This window comes from Monodon monoceros, unplaced genomic scaffold, assembly GCF_005190385.1.
Source record: "Monodon monoceros isolate NGI ecotype Baffin Bay Population unplaced genomic scaffold, NGI_Narwhal_1 Super_Scaffold_2, whole genome shotgun sequence".
Taxonomy (NCBI): domain Eukaryota; kingdom Metazoa; phylum Chordata; class Mammalia; order Artiodactyla; family Monodontidae; genus Monodon; species Monodon monoceros.
The window spans coordinates 83,339,411-83,361,928 of NW_021703776.1; the positions used below are offsets into that span (position 1 = coordinate 83,339,411).

The following is a 22,518-nucleotide window of genomic DNA, read 5'->3' on the forward strand; positions in this document are numbered from 1 at the left end:
GGAAAGAATTTATCCACTAGCTCTTAGCCCCTGGTAGAGATTTCACCCCGGAGTGTTAACTCCCCATTCTCTTAACATTCACATGTTAACTCACACATGTGAGTTCAGTGAGTGTGCAAGAAATTGCAGGGCAGGAAGCAAAACGCACAGGACATGCTTGAAGTGAGGCACTATCGATGCTAGTGAGCTGGACCCTACATGGCAATGTTGACCACAGCCACAGCTGGAACCAAAGATGAGGCTGAGGAAACGGGAGGTTGCTCAAAAGTGGCACCCAATACAGCCCATCCTTTGCACCCCTCACATTTGAATATGTCTTCCATTGAATCTAATCTATCACTGAGTCTTCAACATGATAACCATCCACTATTTCTACAAGAGACTGGAAGATGAGTAGAACATGGTACAACCCATACTGCTACAACACATTTCAAAGCCATCATTGATATTCATCATCTCCTTCCTATAACCACCCATTCTTTATTTCCCTCACTCTTGGCCAGCACTTCATCTCATCTTGGTGATGTGTCTGGTAGGTGACTCAAACCTTTATCCCAAGGGATCTGAGCCTTTGTTGGATTTACCCTGGTTGGACCATTGGTTGTTCCCTAGTCCCTAGTCAACATTTTCCCATGTGTGAATGCACAAAAATATACTCAAGTGAATACCTTGAATTCTAGATACAGTCCTGTCACCTTTATATAGAAACAACACTAGATCCTGATAGGGATCAAGGTCAGTTACCTCTACAAGTATAACAGCTCCTTTCATTACCTGCTGGTCTACTAGCATGAAGAACACAAAGTGACCCAATAGGAGTCATCATTTCAAGTGTGCAAACTGGCTCACTTCCTGCCCCACGGTTGCTCTGACTCTGCAGTGTGGGATGCCTTAGGTTGCCAACCTGTTACTCAGACATGTAGAATCCAGAAGTGTGGGATGTTTCTGTGCTGGAGACAATCCACAACCCACGGGAACCAGGAGTCAATGGGTTAAATGCTTCCCCCTTTTCACCCCTTGAAAACATTGTCCCCTGGGAACCAGGACCTCTAATCCACATTCGGGGTGAGAATGGGAAGCATAAATTCTACAAGTGAGTCACTGCGAGTGAGGGTTAGAGGAGCCAGTCCTACTTCCACCTCTTGATTTCTGGACCTGCCTATTCTATTTCTTGGTGACAGTACCATACACTGGCAATCGATTCAATGGATATATGGCATCTTGGAGGAGAATTCCCCAACCTCACAGAGTCCTTCCTCCAACCTACTACCTCAGCTGAGCATTCAATAGGCCATCTTATCATAGCAACAGGCTGTCTGCTCCTAGGTGAAGCACAATATAATAAAACTACTCATCTCCCTCCCAGTCACGAGCCCACTATCACTCCGCTTTTGCCATAAAATGAATGGCAATGTCATGTAGGATACCATGACAATAAATTAAGAATAACTGTTTATACCACAACTTGGCCCTACTGCAAACCCCTGGTTTATTCTATCTATATTTTATGGTGTTTGGGTCATGCAATTTAAAAAAATTATGTAGTCAAATTTATCAATCCTTTCTATTGCCTTTGGATTTTAGTCATAATTACAAAACTTTTCCCTACACCAAGGTTAAAGAAGAATATACTCATGTTTTCTTCTAGTACTTGTATGGTTTCATTTTTTAAAATTTATACTCATCTTTTTAGAGTTTACTCATGTATATGATGTGAAATACAGATCTAATTTTATCTTTTTCTAAGTGGCTACTCAGTTGTCCCAGAAACATGTATTAAAAAGTACATGCTGGGGCCTCCCTGGTGGCACAGTGGTTGGGAGTCTGCCTGCCGATGCAGGGGACGCGGGTTCGTGCCCTGGTCCGGGAGGGTCCCACATGCCGCGGAGCAGCTGGGCCCGTGGGCCGTGGCCGCTGGGCCTGTGTGTCCAGAGCCTGTGCTCCGCGGCGCGAGGGGCCGCAGTGGTGAGAGGCCCGCATACCGCAAAAGAAAAAAAAAAAAAAAAAGTACATGCTTACCCCAGTGATTAGAGATGCCACCTTTGTCATATACTAAGTTCGCATGTGTCCTTGGGTCTAATTCTGTACTTTCCATTTGTATCAGAGAATTCTGAAAAATGTAGATCAGCACGGCCGAGTTGACACTTTACACAGTCATCACACAATTTTACTCCACTGGTCTCTTTGTCTATTCACGTGTCAGTACCACACTGTTGTAACTGTACAGGCCTTAGTATTTCACGGACTGGTAGAGCTAGTCCTTCCTCACGGTTTTCCCTTTTTCAGTTATTTCCTGGCTATTCTTTTTTTTTTGGGGGGGGCGCAGAAGTGAAGGCCACAACCCTAAGATCCAGGAACAGGGTGCCTGCCTAAGACAGCCTTAATTAGAACAACAAAGAACAGCCTCCCATCCCTACCAGCCCACTGCACTGAGGGATAAGTAAGTAACCTGCAAGAGAACAACCCTCTCTGAGGGGCTGGGGGAAGAAAATACCAAAAGCTGAGGGCAATCATTGAAAAAAAAAAAAAAAACTCTGTCACACCAGCCCTCAACCTAAACATAGGGTATCACTAGAGGAATTTGAAGCCAAGCTTGGGGAGCACTGAGTGTTACAAGAGCAACAAGAAACCAAACCCAGTCCAAGCTCTGGTAAGCTGTAAGCTCTGATCTCTCTTTAGGTTTTGAGCCAGTTGGTTACTCTGAGATATGTGTCAGCACTCTAAAGGATTCAGGTAAATTGCTGAACTTGCTATTTGTTCAGCCCCCTTTTCATGGAAACATTGGACATAATGCTCTTTCCAAATCTCTATACCCCAAAAGCCTCCATTTAACTTTTGCTTCATTTCACCTGGGTTAATATCTAGAAGTGAACGAACTGGATCTTATGGTAGGTTCATGTTTAACTTTTTAAGAAACTGCAAAAATGTTTTCTAACATGATTTCACCACTTTACATTCCTACCGGAGATCCAATTCCTCCTCATCCTTAGTAATATTTGCTAAAGTCAGTCTATTTAATTTTTAGTCGATTGAAAGATGTATAGTGGTATCTCATTGTGGTTTTAAACTGAATTTCCCTAATGACTAAGAAGGTTGAACATCTTTTCATTTGCTTTATTTGCCATGTATATGTCTTCTTTAGTGGTGTCTATTCACAGATTTTACACGTTTTTTTATTGTATTGTTTTCTCATTATTAAATTTTGAAAGCTCTTTATATGCCCTAGATACTAGTCCTTTATTATATATAATTTATAAGTATTTTCTTCCACTCTGTGGTTTGTCTTTTTGTTTTCTTTATGGATCAAGCTTTTGACGTTGTATCTCAAAAATCTTTGCTTAATTCAAGGTCACAAGGATTTTTCCATATGTTTTCTTTTAGAGGTTTTGTAGCTTTAAGTTTTATATTTAGGTCCATAGACCTTAGAAGAAAAAAAAAAGGCTACAGATTAAATCTTTAAGCTTTTTCATGTCTGAAACTGCTTTTATGCCAACTGTTTTTGAAAGCTATTTTTGCTGGACACAGAATTCTGGGCTAACAATTGTGCTTTTTGTTTTCTTTCAGTACTACAAAGATGTAGTATCATTTCCCTTCAGCCTAAAACACTTCATTTAATATTTCCTTCAGAGTAGGTCTGCTGGTGACAAATACTCTTGATTTACCTTCATCTGAGGAAGTCTTTATTTCACTTTCACCCCTGAAGATATTTTTTGTGGATACAGAACACTGGGTTGTCATTTCCTTTTGCTTCAGCACTTAAACGACGGTGTTCCACCATCTTCTGAAATGTGTTTTCTGATGAGAAATCCACAGTATTTTTTCAAAATATTTATTTATTTATTTGGTTGCACCAGGTCTTAGTTGTGGCAGGTGGACTCCTTAGTTGCAGCATGTGGGCTCCTTCGTTGTGGCTCCAGGGCTCCTTCAGTTGAGGCTCGCAGGCTCCTTAGTTGCAGCACGTGGGCTCCTTAGTTGCAGCAGGTGGGCTCCTTAGTTGCAGCTAGCCAGCTCTTTAGTTGCAGCACACAGGCTCCTTAGTTGTGGCATGCAAACTCTAAGCTGCAGCATGAGTGTGGGATTGACCAGGGATCAAACCCAGGCCCCCTGCATTGGGAGCGTGGAGTCTTATCCACTGCGCCACCAGGGAAGTCCTCCCACAGTATTTTAAACTGGAGTTTCCTTATATGTAATGAGTCATTTTTCTCAAACTGCTTTCAAGGGTTATACTTTATCTTTGGTTTTCAGCAGTTTCCTTATGATCTGGGTGTGGATTCCTTTGAGTTTATCTTGCATATGCTTCACTGAGCTTCTTGAATCTGTAAAGTTATGTCTTTCCCCAAATTTGGAAGTTTTCAGCTATAATTTCTTCAAAAATTTTCTGCACCAATCCCTCTCTCCTCTTCTTCAGGGACTCCAATGACATGAACGTAAGACCCTTTGATACAGTCCCATGGGTCAGTGGGGCTGTTTATTTTTGTTTTCCATCTTTTTTCTCTTTATTCTTAATTGGAATTATTTCTACTGAATTACTTTCAAGTTCACTGACGCTTTCCTCTGACATCTCTATCCTACTACTGAGTCCAGCCAATGAATTTTTTATTTTGCATGTTGTACTTCGTAATTTCTAAAATTTTCAGTTGGTTCTTTTCTATATATATAGTTCTCTGCTGAGAATTTCTACTCTTCTATTCATTTCAAGAGTGTTCACCTCTATGGAGCACGGTTGTATTAGCTGCTTTCAAGTCTTTAACAATCCCAACATCTAGATAATAACCGGGCTGGCATCTATTGATTATCTTTTCCCTTGAGAACTGGTCAGACTTTCCCGGTTGACTCATTTTGGATTGTATCTGGAGATTCTGAATACTATGTCATGAGACTCTGAGTCCTGTTAAAAGCCTCTGAGGAATGCTGACTTTCGTTTTACCAAGCACTCAAGGCAGTTTCAGATCGCAAGTTCTGTGTGGCCTTCTGTGCATGTCATTTCTCCCACACTCTCTGGCTCTCAAGGACTCCTTTTCCCAGTTCTTCTCACCAGAAATATGGGATTCTCTCAGAGTTTTAGCTCCCTATGCTACTGCACAATTCTTTGGAAGCGAGCCCTCAAGAAAAAGAGATAAAAGAAGGAAGGAAAAAAAGAATACAGTTGACCCGTGAACAATGCAGGGGTTAGGGGTGCCAACCCTCCACGCAGTCGAAAATCTGAATATAACTTATATTCAGCTCTCCCTATACGTGGTTCCTCAGGATCCGTGTGTAAGTGGACCTGCACAGCTCAAAACTCCTGTTGCAAGGGTCAACTGTAACGTGGATTTCCCCCCACTCTTCACATGCCAGGGGCCCATTTTCTCAGAGACGGGTCTTATCTCAGGGTTCCACGTGTCTGAAATACTGCTGTCACGTCATAGTAGTGTTCCACAACTAGGGCTGGCCTCAAGGCAGGACCAGAAAGTAAACAAAAAAACAATATCAAACAAACAAGGATTCTCCCCCATGCTCTCCAGCTTGCAGGGGTCTTTTCTTTAACTTGTGCTCAGGCTAGAGAGATGGGCTTCTGCCTTTGTTGACTCCTCCCACTGTACAGTTCTCCCATTAGCCTGCTCTTGGGTCAAACGTGGGGTATAAAGAGGAAAAATAAACATGAAACTCACTGTTACCACACTGGTTATTCATTAATTACTGTTTTCTCTCCTCAAATTCACTGTTATTATTCAGTTTTCAAAGGCCTCGGGTAGTCACTTTCTGTACTTTTGTCCACAGGTTTTTGTTGTGATCATTGGGAGACACGGCCTGCCCCTTACTCCATCTTGGCTAGAATCAAAAGTCCCCTGACTTTCCCTTTTACTCACTGGTGTTCATTTCATTAGGCTTTGGAGAAAGGAGTTTTATGACTTGGCATCATTTTCATGATTTTCTCTCAAAATTTTTCCACAATTTCATTTTAAAAGAGAATTAAGTATGAATCCAAATAAATCAGGGCAGTCTGCTTGTCGACTGGGCAGGAAAGAGGCAGGAAAGAGGCAGGAAAGAGGCAGGACACAGAAAGGTTTCTCAACTCCCATTAAACCCACAGTGATGGTTAATTTTCTGTGTCAACTTCACCGAGTTAAGGGATGCCCAGATAACTGGTCAAACATTATTTCTGGGTGTGTCTATGAGTGCGCTTCCAGAAGACTGGCATTTGAATCAGTAAGCTGAATAAAGAAGATCACCCTCACCAATAGGAATGGGCATCACGCAATCAGTTAGGAGCCTGAATAGAATAAAAAGGCAGAGGAAGGGAGTATTTGCTCTCTGCTTGGGCTGGGACATCCATCTTCTCCTGCCCTGGGAAATTAGGACTCCTGGTTCCCAGGCCTTCAGGTCTGGTCTGGAACTATACCACTGGCTTTGCTGGGCCTCCAGTTTACACAGAGCAGATTATGAGGCTTAGCCTCCATAACTGCGTGAGCCAATCCTGCATAATAAATCTCTTTCTATATATCTATATATATCCTATTAGTTCTGTTGTCTGGAGAAACCCAACTAATACACCCATATTTCTCCACTTCTTCGTATGTGTGAGTGCTGTCTTGAGAAAGACAAATAATCCTTATGATTTCAGCCCCCTTAACTGAAGTGAGAAAATGGATTATCCTGTGCTTAATTCATGAAACAAACTTTTAATGTGTGTCTAATACATGCAAGGCACTTTTCTAAGAATTAATATTATAAAGTCATATATGACATAATTTTTGCTCTCAAGGAACTAACAGTACAGAGGGTAGAAAAACATGTAAACAAATCATTACAGCACAATGTACTAAACACTAGAATAGAGGTTAAAACAAAGCGTTATAAGAACAGCAGAAGAGACAATGACTAACCTGTCAAGAACAGGAAAGTCAATACGTAAAATGATGTTTGAGCTTTGTGGAAAAGGAAATAGGATAAATGCAGGCACAGGGAGAAACATGTACAGTGGTACAGAGTATCAAATAGCATGATGAGTTTGGGAAATGGCAAAAGCATTGATGTGAACCCCAGGGAATGCCGATATCTAGGGTGACAGGCAGAATAAAACAGCCACTTCTGTGAAAGAATAAAATGGAATAATCAGAGATGGGAGGAAATTCAGGACTATGGTTCTGAAAGCCAAAGACGGTAGAACTTCAGGGAGTGTTTAACCATATTAAAACTAAGAGAGAGGTCAATTAAAATACAGACTGAAAAATCAGCTTTGGGATTTTGCAATTAAGAGATTACTGGAAATCTTTGAGAGAGAAGTTTCACTACAGTGGTGGCTAAGTCAGATTAGAATAGTATCTCATTTCCTTTCTTGCTCTACACCAAGTCCTGGCAGACATAACGTCAGGGACAGCAGCACCATTCAAATAGAAAAGTTGTTTCAGGCTTGAATGTTTCTTACCAAGTCTGTGGATGGTCTTAGCTTCTTAGTTCCCTCAGGAAGCTAAGTATTATCCTCCCCCTGCCCAAATCCTCACATTATTCCCACAATTGATATCAAAACTGCCTGCCAGACAGCCGTCTCTACAGCCCCTTTATTTCTTCCTAAACCATGGCCTATGAACGTTCTTTTGATTTTCTGAGACTAGGGATGTAACTAATCACATACTGAAACCCATTCCCCCATGCTACTCCCCATGTGAGTGATGGGTCATTCCTCAGGACTCATTTCCAGAATTCTAAGCAATCTTCAGATGCAGCTTTTCACTGGTGAGTCTCATCAGACAGGGGTAGAACAGTATAACCAGATTGTCAATATACTGGACCATCCTTAAGCCACTAACTAAATCTCTTCATGTTTTTCTTTTTGTTAACTGAGTTGTAATGTATATACAATAAAAATGCCAGCTTAAGTGTTCAGTTAGATGGCAATTGTGATCACTCATATTACCTTTACCCAAAATAAAATACTGAACACTTCCATCACCTCAGAAAGTTCCCTCATGACCACTTCCAGTCAGTCTCCTCCAACCCACCAGACTTCTGGCTTCTGTCACCACAAGTGAGTTTTGACTGGTCTTAGAATTTATATAAATAGAATCATCCAGCATGTATTCTTTTGTGTCTGTTTTCTTTTGCTCCAGCATATTATTTTAGGAATGTATCTGTGTTGTTGCTTGAAACAGCAATTTGTTCCTTTTTATTGCTGAGTAGTGATCCACTGTATTAATATAACACAGTTGGTTTAACCATTCTCCTGTTGATGAACTTTTGGGTTGTTTCTGGTTTAGGGCTACCACAAAGCTGCTATGAAATTATTATACAGTCTTTTTTGTGGCCAAAGATTTTCATTTTCTTGGGTAAATACTCAGCAGTGGAATTATTGGCCACAGGGTAGGTATATATTTAACTTTATAAGAAACTGACAAACTTTTTCTGTGGTGGTTGTATCATTCATACTACATTCCCACCTACAATGTAGGGAAGCTTCAACTGTTCCATACACCAAGTTCCATACTTGGCATTGGAGCAGGCTTGTTGATTTGGGTACTGTCAGGCTTTTCTATTTTAACCATTTTAGTGAGTATGAAAAGGTATCTCACTGAGGTTTCAATCTTCATTTCCTTGATGACTAATAATATTGAGAACACTTCCATGTGCTTATTGGCTATCTGTATATACTCTTTTGTGAAGTGTCTGCCTTTAGGTTTTCTCAATATCCATGATTTCTTACCAAGCTAACACAATTGTCTATGTATGTAGAATGGTCATCTAATATATTAGTTTTCTATTCCTGCTATAACAAATGACCACAATTAGTGGCTTAAAACAACAAAAATGTATTTATTATCTTACAGTTAGTTCTATGGGCTAGAATTCCAACTTAGGTCTCACTGGGCTAAAATCATGTCAGCAGGGCTGCATCCATCTCATACGCAAAATAATATTCACCCTATCCCAAGATCCCCCCCCCAAATCAACACATTGTAGCATCAACTCAAAGTCCAAAATCTCAGGACTTCCCTGGCAGTCCAGTGGTTAAGACTCCATCTTCCAATGCAGGGGGCACAGGTTCAATCCCTGGTTGGGAAGCTAAGATCCCACATGCCATGCGGTGCCAGTCAAAAAAAAAAAAACTCCAAAATCTCACCCAACTCAAAAGTCCCAATCTTATCATCAAAAATCATCTAAATCAGGGATGGGTGAGATTGGGTATAATTTATCCTGAGGCAAAATTCCTCTCCATGCATGGACATGTGAAACTAAAAAACAAGTTCCCTGCTCTGAAAAACAAAGATGGGAATGCCATAGGATAACACATACAGACGTTCCTGTTCAAAAAGAGAAAATGGAAGGATAAAAAAGAGTTACTGTTCCCGAGCAATTCTGAAATCCAGCCAGGCAAACTGATAGAGGTTTCAAGTCGTGGCAGAATTCACTATGGTTCTCAGCTCTACATTATGGGCCTCCGCCCTCTGAGCCATCCTTCCTTTTTATAAAGGGCAGCTTGTGTTTAAAGCTGAGGAGTCTTATCAGCCTGTCTCCTGCCTGTAGAATTTTGGGGCTCTGATAGCCTTCTTTCACTTCACCTCTCTGTTCCTTTCAGTCCAAGCTGGCAGTGTTTCTGCTGGTATAAGATTCTCAAGAGCCTTGTGGGACTACCATATACGTACAGAGACTCCACTAGACAAGAGGCTCCTCCACAGATCTTGCCTAGATAATCCCATCTCTATTTTTGGCTTCTGCTTAGATGCTGAGGGAATCTATGAGTCACACCCTTCATCTCTCAGTATTTTGTGTGAGTGAATACACTGACCTTTAAATCTTTCTGAGGTTTCAGGAAAAGGCTGTAGAGTAACTCTGATTTTTTCTCTAGAGAAGGCTTTCCCAACACACATCTCTTGATTTTAGCGTCCTTTGCCATTTTCGTAGGCTGACAATTTCCAAAATCAACAACTCCTGGTTTATTTTTGTTTTGTTTTTGAGATGTAATTGACATACAACATTATATTAGTTTCAGGTGCACAACATAACGATTTGGTATTTATCAAGATCTCCTGGTTCATGTTTAACAGGTCTCTCCTCAATTTATTACCCTACTCTCAAATTTTACTACAAGTGGCAAAAAGAAACCAAGCCACACCTCAACATTCTGCTTGGAAATCTCAGTTAAATATCCAAATTCATTGCTTACAAGCCCTGCTTTCCACCTAACTGCAGGATACAATGCCACTAAGCTTTCTGCCACAATATAACAAGAATCCCCTTCCCTCCAGTTTCTAATACCTTCCTCATTTTCTTCTGAGCCCTCACCAGCAACACCTTTAATGTCCATGTTTCTATCAACAGTCTGTTCACAATGCTGTATGATAAATGTTTTCTCTATCCTGCTCTTCACTTCCAAGTCTAGTAGAGTCATTAACGCCCATATTTCTACCAGTTTGTTCAAGGCAGTGTAGGCTTTTTCTATCATGTTCCCCAAAACTCTTCCAGCACCTGCTCACTGCCCAATGACAAAGCCACTTCCACATTTTTAGGTATTTGTTACAGCAGCACCCACTTGCAGGTACCAAAGTCTCTATTAGGTTTTTTTTCTAGTTTTGAGATATAAGTGACATATAACATTGTGTAACTGTACGGTATACAATGTATTGATTTGATACACTTAAATACTGCAAAAATCTGTTAGTTTTCTATTGCCACTGTAACAAATTACCACAGACTTACAGGCTTAAGACAACATTCATTTATTTACCTTACAGTTCTGTAAGGTGAGGTCCAACACAGGTCTCACTGGGCTAAAATCAAGGTGTCAGCAGCAAGGCATTCCTTTCTGGAGGCTGCAGGAGTAAATCCATTTCCTTGCCTTTTCCAGCTTCCAGACATCACCCATATTCCTTGGCTTATGGCTCCCTTCCACCATCTCCAAATCCAGCAACAACAGTGCATCCCTCTGAACCGGCTTCCATCATCACATCTCTTTACCGACCCTTTTCTTCTGCCTCCCTCTTCTACTTTTAAGGACGCTTATCCTTATATTGGGCCCACCTGGATAATCCAGGATACTCTCCCTATCTGCTGATTAGCAACTTTAATTCCCCTTTGCCATGTAATGTAACATATTCACAGGTTCTAGGAATTAGGACAGGGATATCTTGGGGGTGGAGGGGGCATTATTCTGCCTACTACATCTACTAATTACTTAAAACGAACGAGAAGCAAGCCATGATTCAAAGTGGCCTAACAGGACTCAGATGGAAGTATTAACAGCTAAACAAAGGAACGAAACACCCTCAATCAACAGTTGATTCATCTATTTTTAATTTTTCCAATATTTAGTGAATCTAGCAATCTAAGTGAAGATTTTTTTGTTTTGTATTTGTGCCACACACTGTTAGCTGACTAATCCAATACCCATTTTTAATCCCCTCCCTTCTCCCAAGCCTGCCCCTTGGGCTATAAAAGCTATATACTCACTTTCCTGGCCTCCTAAGGTTAGTCATAACGCAGTTGTGCCAAATAAAATCTAAAAATTGCCTTGGGAAAAGCTTTTGCATACCTGATAAAAGGGGCAGACAGCGCTGGCTCTCTCTGGCCCCCTTCTCGGTACCCCTCCCACCTTGAATGGTGCACTGCCAGTAATTCAGGCATCTTATTTTGCAATAATGTGAGGATGTCCCAAAGAATTTAAGAGACACCAGCCCTGACACTATTGAACTACTGAACCAACACCAGCTACTCTGTGCTTATTTTGTTTGTTACTATTTAATTCTGGCTTTGTGTTATTTTCAGCTGAAAGCTTTACTAATATTATGAAACTACATTCAACACAACTGCTGGTTAAACATAAGTACCCTCCTCCAAAACTTATTTTCTTGTACAAATACCAGATTCACTTGAATGAGTTATAATTAGTAACTATTAACTACAACTATATATTAATAACTGTTAATAACTATTTTCTAAATAACATTTGTTATATATCTTAGGACTCTGAATTATACATACTCATTCTAGGACATTTGGAAATTATCAAAAGTTTAAAGAAAATAAATAGCCACAATTCCAAACACCCAGAGATAACTTACTGGTAATATATCAGTGTATATCCAATCATATATTTTTATATACATACTTAGAATATTTTTAAAAGAGACTACAGGGAATACACAGACTTGAATCCAACTTTCATTTAGCACTTTATTGAAGACTTTTCCATATCATTAAAGATGTCTCAAAAATATATTCAAAAACTTAAAATATTTCATAATATGACTAAAACATGATTAATTAGATCATTTTTAACAATGTCAGACATTCAAGTTGTTTTTTCCTTTTTGCTAGTGTAAACAGTGTTGCAATAAGCATCATTGTATATAAATATTTCTATGCTATCTCTGATTGTTTTCTGCGGATAATTCCATAGATGTGGAATTACTGGATCAAAGGGATAAACCCTTTCAAACATTCAACAAATGCTGCTACGCTGCTTTCTAAGAAAACTGAATCAATTTATTATTCTACCTCCTGTATACAAGAATATCAATATCCCTTACAAGTACTGACTGCCTTTTTTCTTTTTTGCCAATTTGGCAAAATATTATAATTTTTCAAAATTTATAAAGAACTCATAAACTCAATAGCAAAAAAAACCAAACAATCTGATTGAAAATGGGCAGATGTGAACAGACATTTTTCCAAAGAAGACATACAGATGGCCAACAAGTACATGAGAAAATGCTCTACATCATTAATCATCAGGAAAATGTAAATCAAAATCACAATGAGCTATCACCTCACACCTGTTAGAATGGCTACTATCAAAAAGATAGAAGCAGCAAGTGTTGTTTAGGACATGAAGAAAAGGGAACCCTCTGCACTGTTGGTGGGAATGTAAAATGGTACAGCCACTATGGAAAACAGTATGGAGGTTCCTCAAAATATTAAAATAGAACTACCATGTGATCCAGCAATTCCATTTCTGGGTATTTATCTGAAGAAAACATTAATTCAAAAAGATATATGCACTCCCATGTTCACTGCAGCATTATTTACATTAGCCAAGATATGGAAACAACCTAAGTGTCCATCAACAGATGAATGGATAAAGAAATTGGGGTACATATATGCATTGGAATATTATTCGGCCATTAAAAAAGAATGAAATCTTGACATTTGTGACAACATGTACGGACCTTGAGAGCATTATGCTAAGTGAAATAAGTCGGACAGAGAGAGACAAATACCATATGATCTCTTTTATATGTGGAATCTAAATAAATAAATAAATACATAAAACCAGGCTCATAGATACAGAGATACAGAGATCAGATTAGTGGTTTCCCAGAGGCAGGGACTGGGGGAGTGGGAGAAATGGGGGAGCTGTTTTGGGGTTTGTTTTTTTTTTTAGTTTAAATAAATTGAATTTAAAAAGCACAAAAAACAAAACAAAAAAATATTGTAACTCATTCTTGAATTTTTAATTACATTTTTTGGTTACTAGTGAGAATGACTATTTAAAGATATTTAGATCCTTTATATAGATTATTTTATGAAGTATCACTTGGAGTTTTTTTGACGTATAAGAGTTCTTTATACATTATAGATGTTAGCCTTTTGATGTACTTGTTATATTTTTTTCATAAATCAACTATACTCTAATATAAAATAAATTTTTTTAATAAATAAATATTTTATTTCAATGTATCATTTACTTTTTAGTTTTGTTTATATATTTTTATGACATTTTAAAATGTAATCAAATCTATTAGTATTATCCTTTGTGACTTCTTTCTCAGCTTTATTAAACAGAGATGGTTTTCACATGACAACCACATTTTAGAAAAGAATGCTTTAAGACATTATGTTCTTTTCAATTCCTACTGGCTTTCTTACAGTCAAAAAGTAAAATTAACAGAAAGAGAACAACAAATACTCCACTAAATATGTAAGTATCACATCGTAGGTTTTAACTATTCACATACCTGCTTGTCACAATTATGACATCCTCAGAGATGGTAGCCATTTCTTTGATAGTAAGGTAGCACATTCTTCTCAATGTTTGCTGAAAAATTATTTATAAAAGGCAAAAGGTTATTCATAAGGAAATGGTTTTTTAAACTGTTTGAAGTGAGGAGCCCAAGTAAATATATTTAGAAAGCTATTCTTAAAAAGATTCTCGGGCTTCCCTGGTGGCGCAGAGGTTGAGAGTCTGCCTGCCGATGCAGGGGACACGGGTTCGTGCCCCAGTCCGGGAAGATCCCACATGCCACGGAGCGGCTAGGCCCGTGAGCCATGGCCGCTGAGCCTGTGCGTCCAGAGCCTGTGCTCCGCAACGGGAGAGGCCATAACAGTGAGAGGCCCGTGTACCGCAAAAAAAAAAAAAAAAAAGGCCTGGATGAGAAAATATTCAAAATTCTAGTATTTCCTAAACACAAGTAATTGATGCACTAACAGTAGAAGACACCTAGATGAAAATTCAAAAATTCAGTTAATTACATGGATCTTTATACAGAAGGACCCAAACTGTGACTGTGACAATGTGAGTCCAAAGACAGGTTTTTCAAAGTGCTAAAGGCTTGTCCTAGAAAATGTATTTTTTAAATTCTTTAAAAATATATACAGAGAGACATGCAGACTCTGTGTTTTCCTCAGTTCAGCATATTTTTTCTTAAGGTGTTTGTGGTTGTACAACTACTATTTTCAATTATCAAGATTTCTAGATGGATACCTGGATCCAAAAGAAGTGTTAAATAAACTTTCGCCCACCCTTTCTCCTCACCTGGATCTCTGATTTTATTCATAAACACTCATACTCAATGCTCAAAGCCTTGGTTCCTCTAGCCTGTCTAGCCTCATTCTCTACCAAGTAACTTCAAATTTCTTATAAGGAGTGAAACTCAAATACATCAGACCCAGCTCCAGAGTCCAAGCTGTACAAAGGATCTGTTGGAGACTACTGAGCCCATTAAGGAACAGGTAGAACAAAGTGAGGATTCTCATGGTGATTAAACACAGAAAAAAATCACCCCAGAATGAGAAAGGCAGCATGGGGGCAGATAATGAGGCATATCACATCCATATGAAGCTACTCTGAGAAGAAAGCAAAAAAAATGACAATCAAAACTTCAGAGCAGAAGAAAATTTACACTCCCCCCGCCAAGAAAAAATCTACCATGAAGCAGAATAAAACTGGAGATACAAAAAAATTTAGCTAAAGCACAAAAAATGGAGGCTCAACACTGTTAGTCACTGGGGAAATACAAATTAAAACCATATTTCATATACCACCTCACACCCACCAAATTGGCTAAAATTAAAGAGTGACAATGTAGTGTTAACAAAGATGTGTTTTTAACAACTATACTGCCTAAACAAATACACAGAAATGCTGAATAAAACAGGAACAAAAAAATTTTAATACACAGCCAAGGGAAAATGAAGGGAAATTCACAGGTGCCAAAAATGGAAAAACACACAACTCATAGCCACAGAAGTATAAGCCCAGGGTCTTGCATAGGATAAAGTATCTAAAGTCTACAAAAGATGGGATTCTAGAAGGTATATTCTTCAGGCACAGGGAAAATTATTCTAGATAATAGCTCAGAAATACAGTAAGGAATGAAGAGTAAAAAAAAAAAAAGAAAGCAGTAAACACTAACAAGACAGAATGGTATTGGCGTAAGAATGGACAAATTTATCAATGGAACAGAAAAGACAACCCAGAAATATACCCACATAAATATAGTAAACTGATCTTTGACAAAGGAGCAAAGGCAATACAATGGAGTAAAGATAGTCTCCTCAACAAATGGTGCCAGAACAACTGGATATCCGCATGCCAAAAAGATGAATCTAGACGCAGACCTTACACTCTTCACAAAAATTAACTCAAAATCGACCACAGACCTAACTGTAAAATGCAAAACTATAAAATTCCTAGAAGAAAACCTAGATGATGTTGAGTATGGTGATGACTTTTTAGATACAACACCAAAGGCATCATCCATGAAAGAAATAATTGATAAGTCAGCCTTTATTACAATTAAAAACTTCTGCTCTGCAAAAGACAATGTCAAGAGGATGAGAAGATAACACAGACTGGGAAAAATATTTACAGAATACATAACTGAGAAAGGACTGTTATCCAAAATACACTCAAAAAAACCCCCCAAAAAACAGAAAAACCTCTTAAAAGTCAAAAATAAGAAAAACAACCTAATTTTAAAATGGGCCAAAGACCTTAACAGATACCTCACTTAAGAAGAAAAACAGAAGGCAAATAAGTATATGAGAAGATGCTCCTCATTATATGTCATCAGGGAAAGGCAAATTAAAACAGCAAGATAGGGCTTCCCTGGTGGCGCAGTGGTTGAGAGTCCGCCTGCCGATGCAGGGGACACGGGTTCATGCCCCGGTCTGGGAAGATCCCACATGCCGTGGAGCAGCTAGGCCCGTGAGCCATGGCCGCTGAGCCTGTGCCCCGCAACGGGAGAGGCCACAACAGCAAGAGGCCCGCGTACCGCAAAAAAAAAAAAAAAAAAAAAAAAAAAAAGACAAATAATCTGAATAGCAGCATATCTATTTCCTTTTAAAGTAGTTAATTATCAAAAACCTTCCTACAATGAAGATGGTTTCAATAGTGAACTCCATCAAACATTTTAGGAAAAATTAATGATGATTCTAGAAAAACTCTTCCAGAGAGCAGAAGAGGAAGAACCACTTCTCAATTCATTTTACGAAGCCAACATTACCCAAATACATTACCCAATACAATACCAAAGAAAAAACTATACATAAATATATTTCATGACCACAGACTCAAAATCCATAACAAATTTTAACAAACAGAAAACAAAGATTTTATATTTTCCAGGAAAATAAATGCATCTCACCATATTAATATACTAAAAAAGGAAAACCACAATAATTCAATGGATATAGAAAAGACATTTGACCAAATTCAATACCCATTTATGGAAAAAAAAAAAAAAGTCTCCCAGCAAACTAGGAACAGAAAGGAAATTCCTCAACCTGATAAAGGTCACTTATGAAAAACTTGGAGCCAGCATCACATTCAATGGTGAAAGATTAAATACCCTTCCTCTAAGATCAGGAACAAAGCAAGGATGTCCTCTACCATCACTTCTATTCACACTATACAATAGTGCAAGAAGACAAAAAGGTAAGATAAACAAATAAAAAGCATACAGGGCTTCCCTGGTGGCACAGTGGTTGAGAGTCCACCTGCCGCTGCAGGGGACATGGGTTCATGCCCTGGTCCAGGAGGATCCCACATGCCACGGAGCAGCTGGGCCCGTGAGCCATGGCTGCTGAGCCTACGCGTCCGGAGCCTGTGCTCCGCAACGGGAGAGGCCACAACAGTGAGAGGCCCGCGTACCGGAAAAAAAAAAAAAAAAAAGCATACAGACTGAAAAAAGTAAATCCTAAGGAATCTCCCAAAATACTCTTAGAAGTAATAAATAAATTTAACAAGATCACAGGAAACAGGTCAATATACAAAAATCAATTTAATCTCTATAGACTACCTACAAACAATACAAATGCAATAGTATAAAAAATGTTAACTGCTTCAGGGATAAAGTTCACAAAATATGTATAAGACTTGTATGCTGAAAGCTACAATACTGCTGACAGAAATTAGAGACCTGAATAAAGGGAAATATATACCATGTCTATGGAGTAGAAAACTCAATAATATTATAATGTCAATTCTCCTCAAATTGATCATTTTTTAAAAAATTTTCTTGAAGTATAGTTGAACATATTGATCTTTAGAGTCAATGCAATCACCATCAACATTCCAGCAGGGCTTTTTAATAGAAATGGACAGGTTGATTCTAAAATGCATAGAGGAATGCAAAGAACTTAGAAGAGCCAAAACAACTTTGAAAAAGAAAAAAATAATAATAAAATAGGAAAACATGCACGACCTGATTTAAAACTTACTATAAAGCGACAGTAATCAAGACAGTGTGATACTGGAATAAGAATAGATATATATATCAATGAAAAAAAATAGAATGTTCCAATGTGCCACTGTAACGCAATCATCATTATTTCTTCCTCCTCCTCCTCCCTCCATATTGGTATGCAATTATTCCAGTAGAATTTGATGAGAAAAGAAAGGAGGAGGAAAAGGAGGGAGTGGTGGAGGAAGAGGAAGGAGATGAAAAGAAATTCAACCCTCACTTTATATCATGTAGAAAAATTAACTCAAAATGATCATAAAGCAATTTAAGACACAAAAACTACAAAATGCCTAGGGAAAAAGCATAGAAGAATCTCTGTGACCTTGGGTTAGGCAAAGATTTCTATAATACACATCAAAAACACAATCCATAACAGGAAAAAAAACCATGATAAACTGGACTTCATCAAAACTTAAAACTTCTGCTCTGTTAAAGACTAAGAAAGTGAAAAAACAAGACACAGACTAGGAGAAAACATTTGGGAAACATCTGATAAACAACTTCTATCCAGAATACATTGAGACCTTCAAAACTCAATAATAAGGAAATATACAACCAAATTATTAAAATTGGGCAAAAGATATGAACAGATCCTTCATCATGGAAGATATATAGAAGGCAACAAAAGCACATAAAAAGATTTTGAGATTAGTCATTAGGAAAATGCAAATTAAAACTACAAAGAGATACTACTACATACGTATTAGAATGACTAAAATTAAAAAACAAACAAACAAACAAAAAACATATAATACCAAGTGCTGGCTAGAATGCAGAGCTACTAGAAGCTTCATACAGTAATGGGGGGAATGGTACTGTCACTTTGGAAAATGGGCTGGCAGTTTCTTACCAAGTTAAACATATATACACCTATCATATGACCCAGCAATTCCACTCCCAGGTATTTACTCAAGAGAAATAAAAACTTACATTTAAAAACTTATACATGAATGTTTATAGCAACATTATTCATAACCACCAAAAAATGGTAACAAACCAAATGCTCTTCAGCTAATGAACAAATAAACTGAGGTACATCCATACAACAAATTACTACAATGAAATAAAAAGGAGTAAACTGACACAAAAAATAACATGGACAAATCTCAAATGAATTATGCTAAGTGCCTGAAAAGAAGACTCAAAAGGCTTCATATAGTATGATATCATTCTTATGACTTCCTGGAAAGGCAAAACTATAAGGAAAGAAAAGAGGTTACTGGTTTCCTGGGCCTGAGGATGCGAGGAATAGATCATATAGTAGGGAACTTTTTGGAGTGGTGGAAATGTTCTAAATCTTGACTGCAGTGATAATACTACTGTATGCATTTGTCAAAACTCATAAAACTATACCCTAAAAAGGGTGAATTTTACCATTTGTATATTATACTTAAAAAAAAAAAAGAAAAAGAATGCAGTGGTGAGTGAATGAAAAGGCAAGCCACAGACTGGGATCTGGGAAGGAGAAAATATTTACAAAACACCTATCTGATGATGGTCTTGTATTCAGAAAATAAAAAGAACACCTACAACTCAATAAGCAGAAGATAAACAACCTGATTTTTAAAAAAAAAAAAAAAGGTAAAAGATTTCAACAGACACTTCACCAAAGAAGATAAACGGATGGCAGATAAGCATATATTTGCTTAATACATGCTTAATACATTCATCATTCAGGAAATGCAAACCCAAGAATGCCACTTCTAGACACTAACCAAAGAAAATGAAAACATAGGTCCACACAAAGACTTGTACTTGAATATTTTTAGCAGCTTTGTTTATAATATCTGTAAACTGGAAACAATCCAAATATCCATTAACTTGTGAATTGATAAATAAAGACTACCTCCATACAGTGGAATACTACTCAGCAATAAAAATGAACAAACTACTGATACATACAAAAACTTGGATCAATCTCAAAAGCTAAGGGAAAGAAACAAGACATAAAAGTCATAAATGACTATATACTATATGATTAAATCTAAATGAAATTCTAGAAAATGCAAAACTATGTTGTCAGGAAGTAAATCAGTGATTGCCAGGTGCTAGGGGTTGAGGGAGGAGACAGACAACTAAGAAATATGGGGGCACATTCTGGGGTGATGAAGTTTCTATATCATGACTGTGGTAATTGTTCCATGACTCTATACACTGGTCAAAACACAACTGTACACTTAATTGGTGAATTTTATTGTATATTTAAGCTGATTTTTAAAATTAAAAAAACAAAGCAGATTTTTTAAAGGCTAAAATAAAGTTTTAAACCTATAAATCAATAGATGGAATATAAATAAGCAAAGAATATAAACAGACAATTCACAGAGGAGGAAAGTAAAATGGCCATTAACTTATATGAAAAGAGTTTCAATTTCGGCAGTGATATGGCAATGCAAATTAAAACCACAAAGAGATGCCATAGCACCTTCTTGTGAATGGCAAATATTTAGATCAGATAATAGAAATTATTATTTGGAGCAGGTAAGGATTTGGAAGCAAATCAGTGTAAATTAGTACAACCCTTTAAGATCAATTTGGCAAGATCATATAAATAGCATTACCTAGAAATTCCACTTAGAGGTATCTACCCCAGAAAAATTCTCTATGTGCACAAGAAGACATGTACATAAACATTATGTGTAATGTCATTTGTAATAGCGAAAAAGTAGAAGCAACTTATAGATCTACCAATGGGAGAATGGATAAATAAATAAGAATACTGTATATTCACACACTGGGATTCCATACAGCAGTAAAATAGAATAAAGTAAAAGTACTTGTAGCAAGTGGGCAGGTCTCAAAAACATTAATTTTTTAAATTGCAAAATAATATCAAGATGACATCATTCAGATTATATTTTAAAACACAAAAATACTAAGTATATATTATGGATACAAACAGATATAATATATAAACATAGGAGGATACCAATCTCAAAATAATTATTACCCTCTGGTAAAGGAAGGCTGGGAAAGGAAGGAGTTCCACATGCCACTGGCAAAACCCCCTCATCTTCCCCACAAAAAATCATATCCTCAATTCCATACTCTGCCTAAGGGACCATCAAAACAAATCACATCATGCTGTACATGGTTACTAAACCTCAGTCACTACAAAAAAAAAAAAATATCCTGGTCATTACTCAATAACAGTACCCCTTTTGTATTTCATTTCCAAGCATTCACTCTCCAACCACCACTCCTGACTCAACTCTTTCGCTCCATCATGACCTACAAGCCATTGATTCCATCAACTCTTCACTGTCCCAATCAGCCCCCGTTCTTACTTGCCTCCTAACCAAGCACAGACTCCACAGTCAATATTTCACTCAATTTCTTTGTTCCTCCCTCTGCTTACTAACATGGCAAAACCCCAATCTTGATTAAATCCCACCTTTAACTGTTCCATGCCTTAACCTGAAGCCTGTAGCTGGAGAAAAACATTCACCATGCTACCTGGGAATACTTTAATTCATGACCACTAACTTGAAGGGGCCATGCGTCCTGTCCAACAATCCTACATTTCCCCAATCCATTTCCTAGAAAACTACTTCATGTCTTCTTCTCTTAATACAACCTCTGTGCTAGAAGCTTCGAGTTTGTCCTCACGCTATTTCTTCCCTGCTCTGCATCCTCTTCCCTGCTCCATGTCCAGCTCTTCTTCCCAACTGCCAGCCCTGTGAGCAGCGACAGCCTCTGGCCTACCACAAGACATGTGAAGCAGCCTTCCACAACTTTTATGATAGTCCCTCTCCGTGACCCCACTCTCCAGCAGCTTGAAATGCCTCGTTTTCTAGTTTAATTCCTCCAATAAATAATTCAATAATGAACACAGCAATTCTGCTTCCCTGATTGAACCCCAAATTTTGGTACAGGAAGTGATTAAAGGGAAATAGGGCCTTAAGGATAGGAATCTGAAATTGCTTTTCTGACTTGATAAAAGGAATTAATGACCCTGTCTCCAGTGGTAAAGGGGACACTAGTCATCCATGGCATGCCGTGGCAAAATACTTAAATCATCACCTGCAGACAAGTATAATCAAGGACTATAGAAGACAAAGGTTTGGGTAATCAACTAGTTGCTGCCATAGAACATTCTTGTAAAAATGAGTTGTATAATGGGCTAGTTCCTTCTAAGTACACTGGCAAACTAGGTAAAAGAAAATGCTACGCTCGGAGTTTTGAATTCACAGCTTAAGGTCTATGTCAGGGACTAGAAAACGTCCATAATGCCTTAATAAAAAGCCTCATGCCATGTGGACACAGGGCTGAGATTTCTGAAAAGTATATCCTGCAGCTGACTGAATTACAATGCAAATTCAATTTACCCCCTTGTGAGCCATTTTATGTTAAAGTTAGGACCATGACTGGCAAGGAGAGGGGCCCTGAAAATTGGAATGGGGACATATGGGCAGATTCTGATGAAGTGAAGTACCTTGAACCTCTAAATTCCTCCAAGCCTCCTGGGCAAGCAGAAGCAGTCCTTCATACCCTGTCTGAGGAAATTAGGCTCCATTTGCCTGAAGAATGTGCACTGACTTTCCCTGAGATAGTTGCCTTACATGGGACACCGATGTTC

The 22,518-nt window shown here is 38.2% G+C and overlaps 1 protein-coding gene across 2 annotated transcripts in view; it reads right to left on the reverse strand.

Annotated features, from left to right (window-relative positions):
* Positions 1 to 22,518, reverse strand: part of COPG2 (coatomer protein complex subunit gamma 2) — a 114,032-nt gene that overhangs the window by 85,286 nt on the left and 6,228 nt on the right. For both annotated transcript variants that reach the window (XM_029233277.1, XM_029233276.1), the window contains exon 5: positions 13,932 to 14,011. In XM_029233277.1, the coding sequence (XP_029089110.1) occupies positions 13,932 to 14,011 (80 nt within the window). The remainder of the gene's footprint in view (positions 1 to 13,931; positions 14,012 to 22,518) is intronic.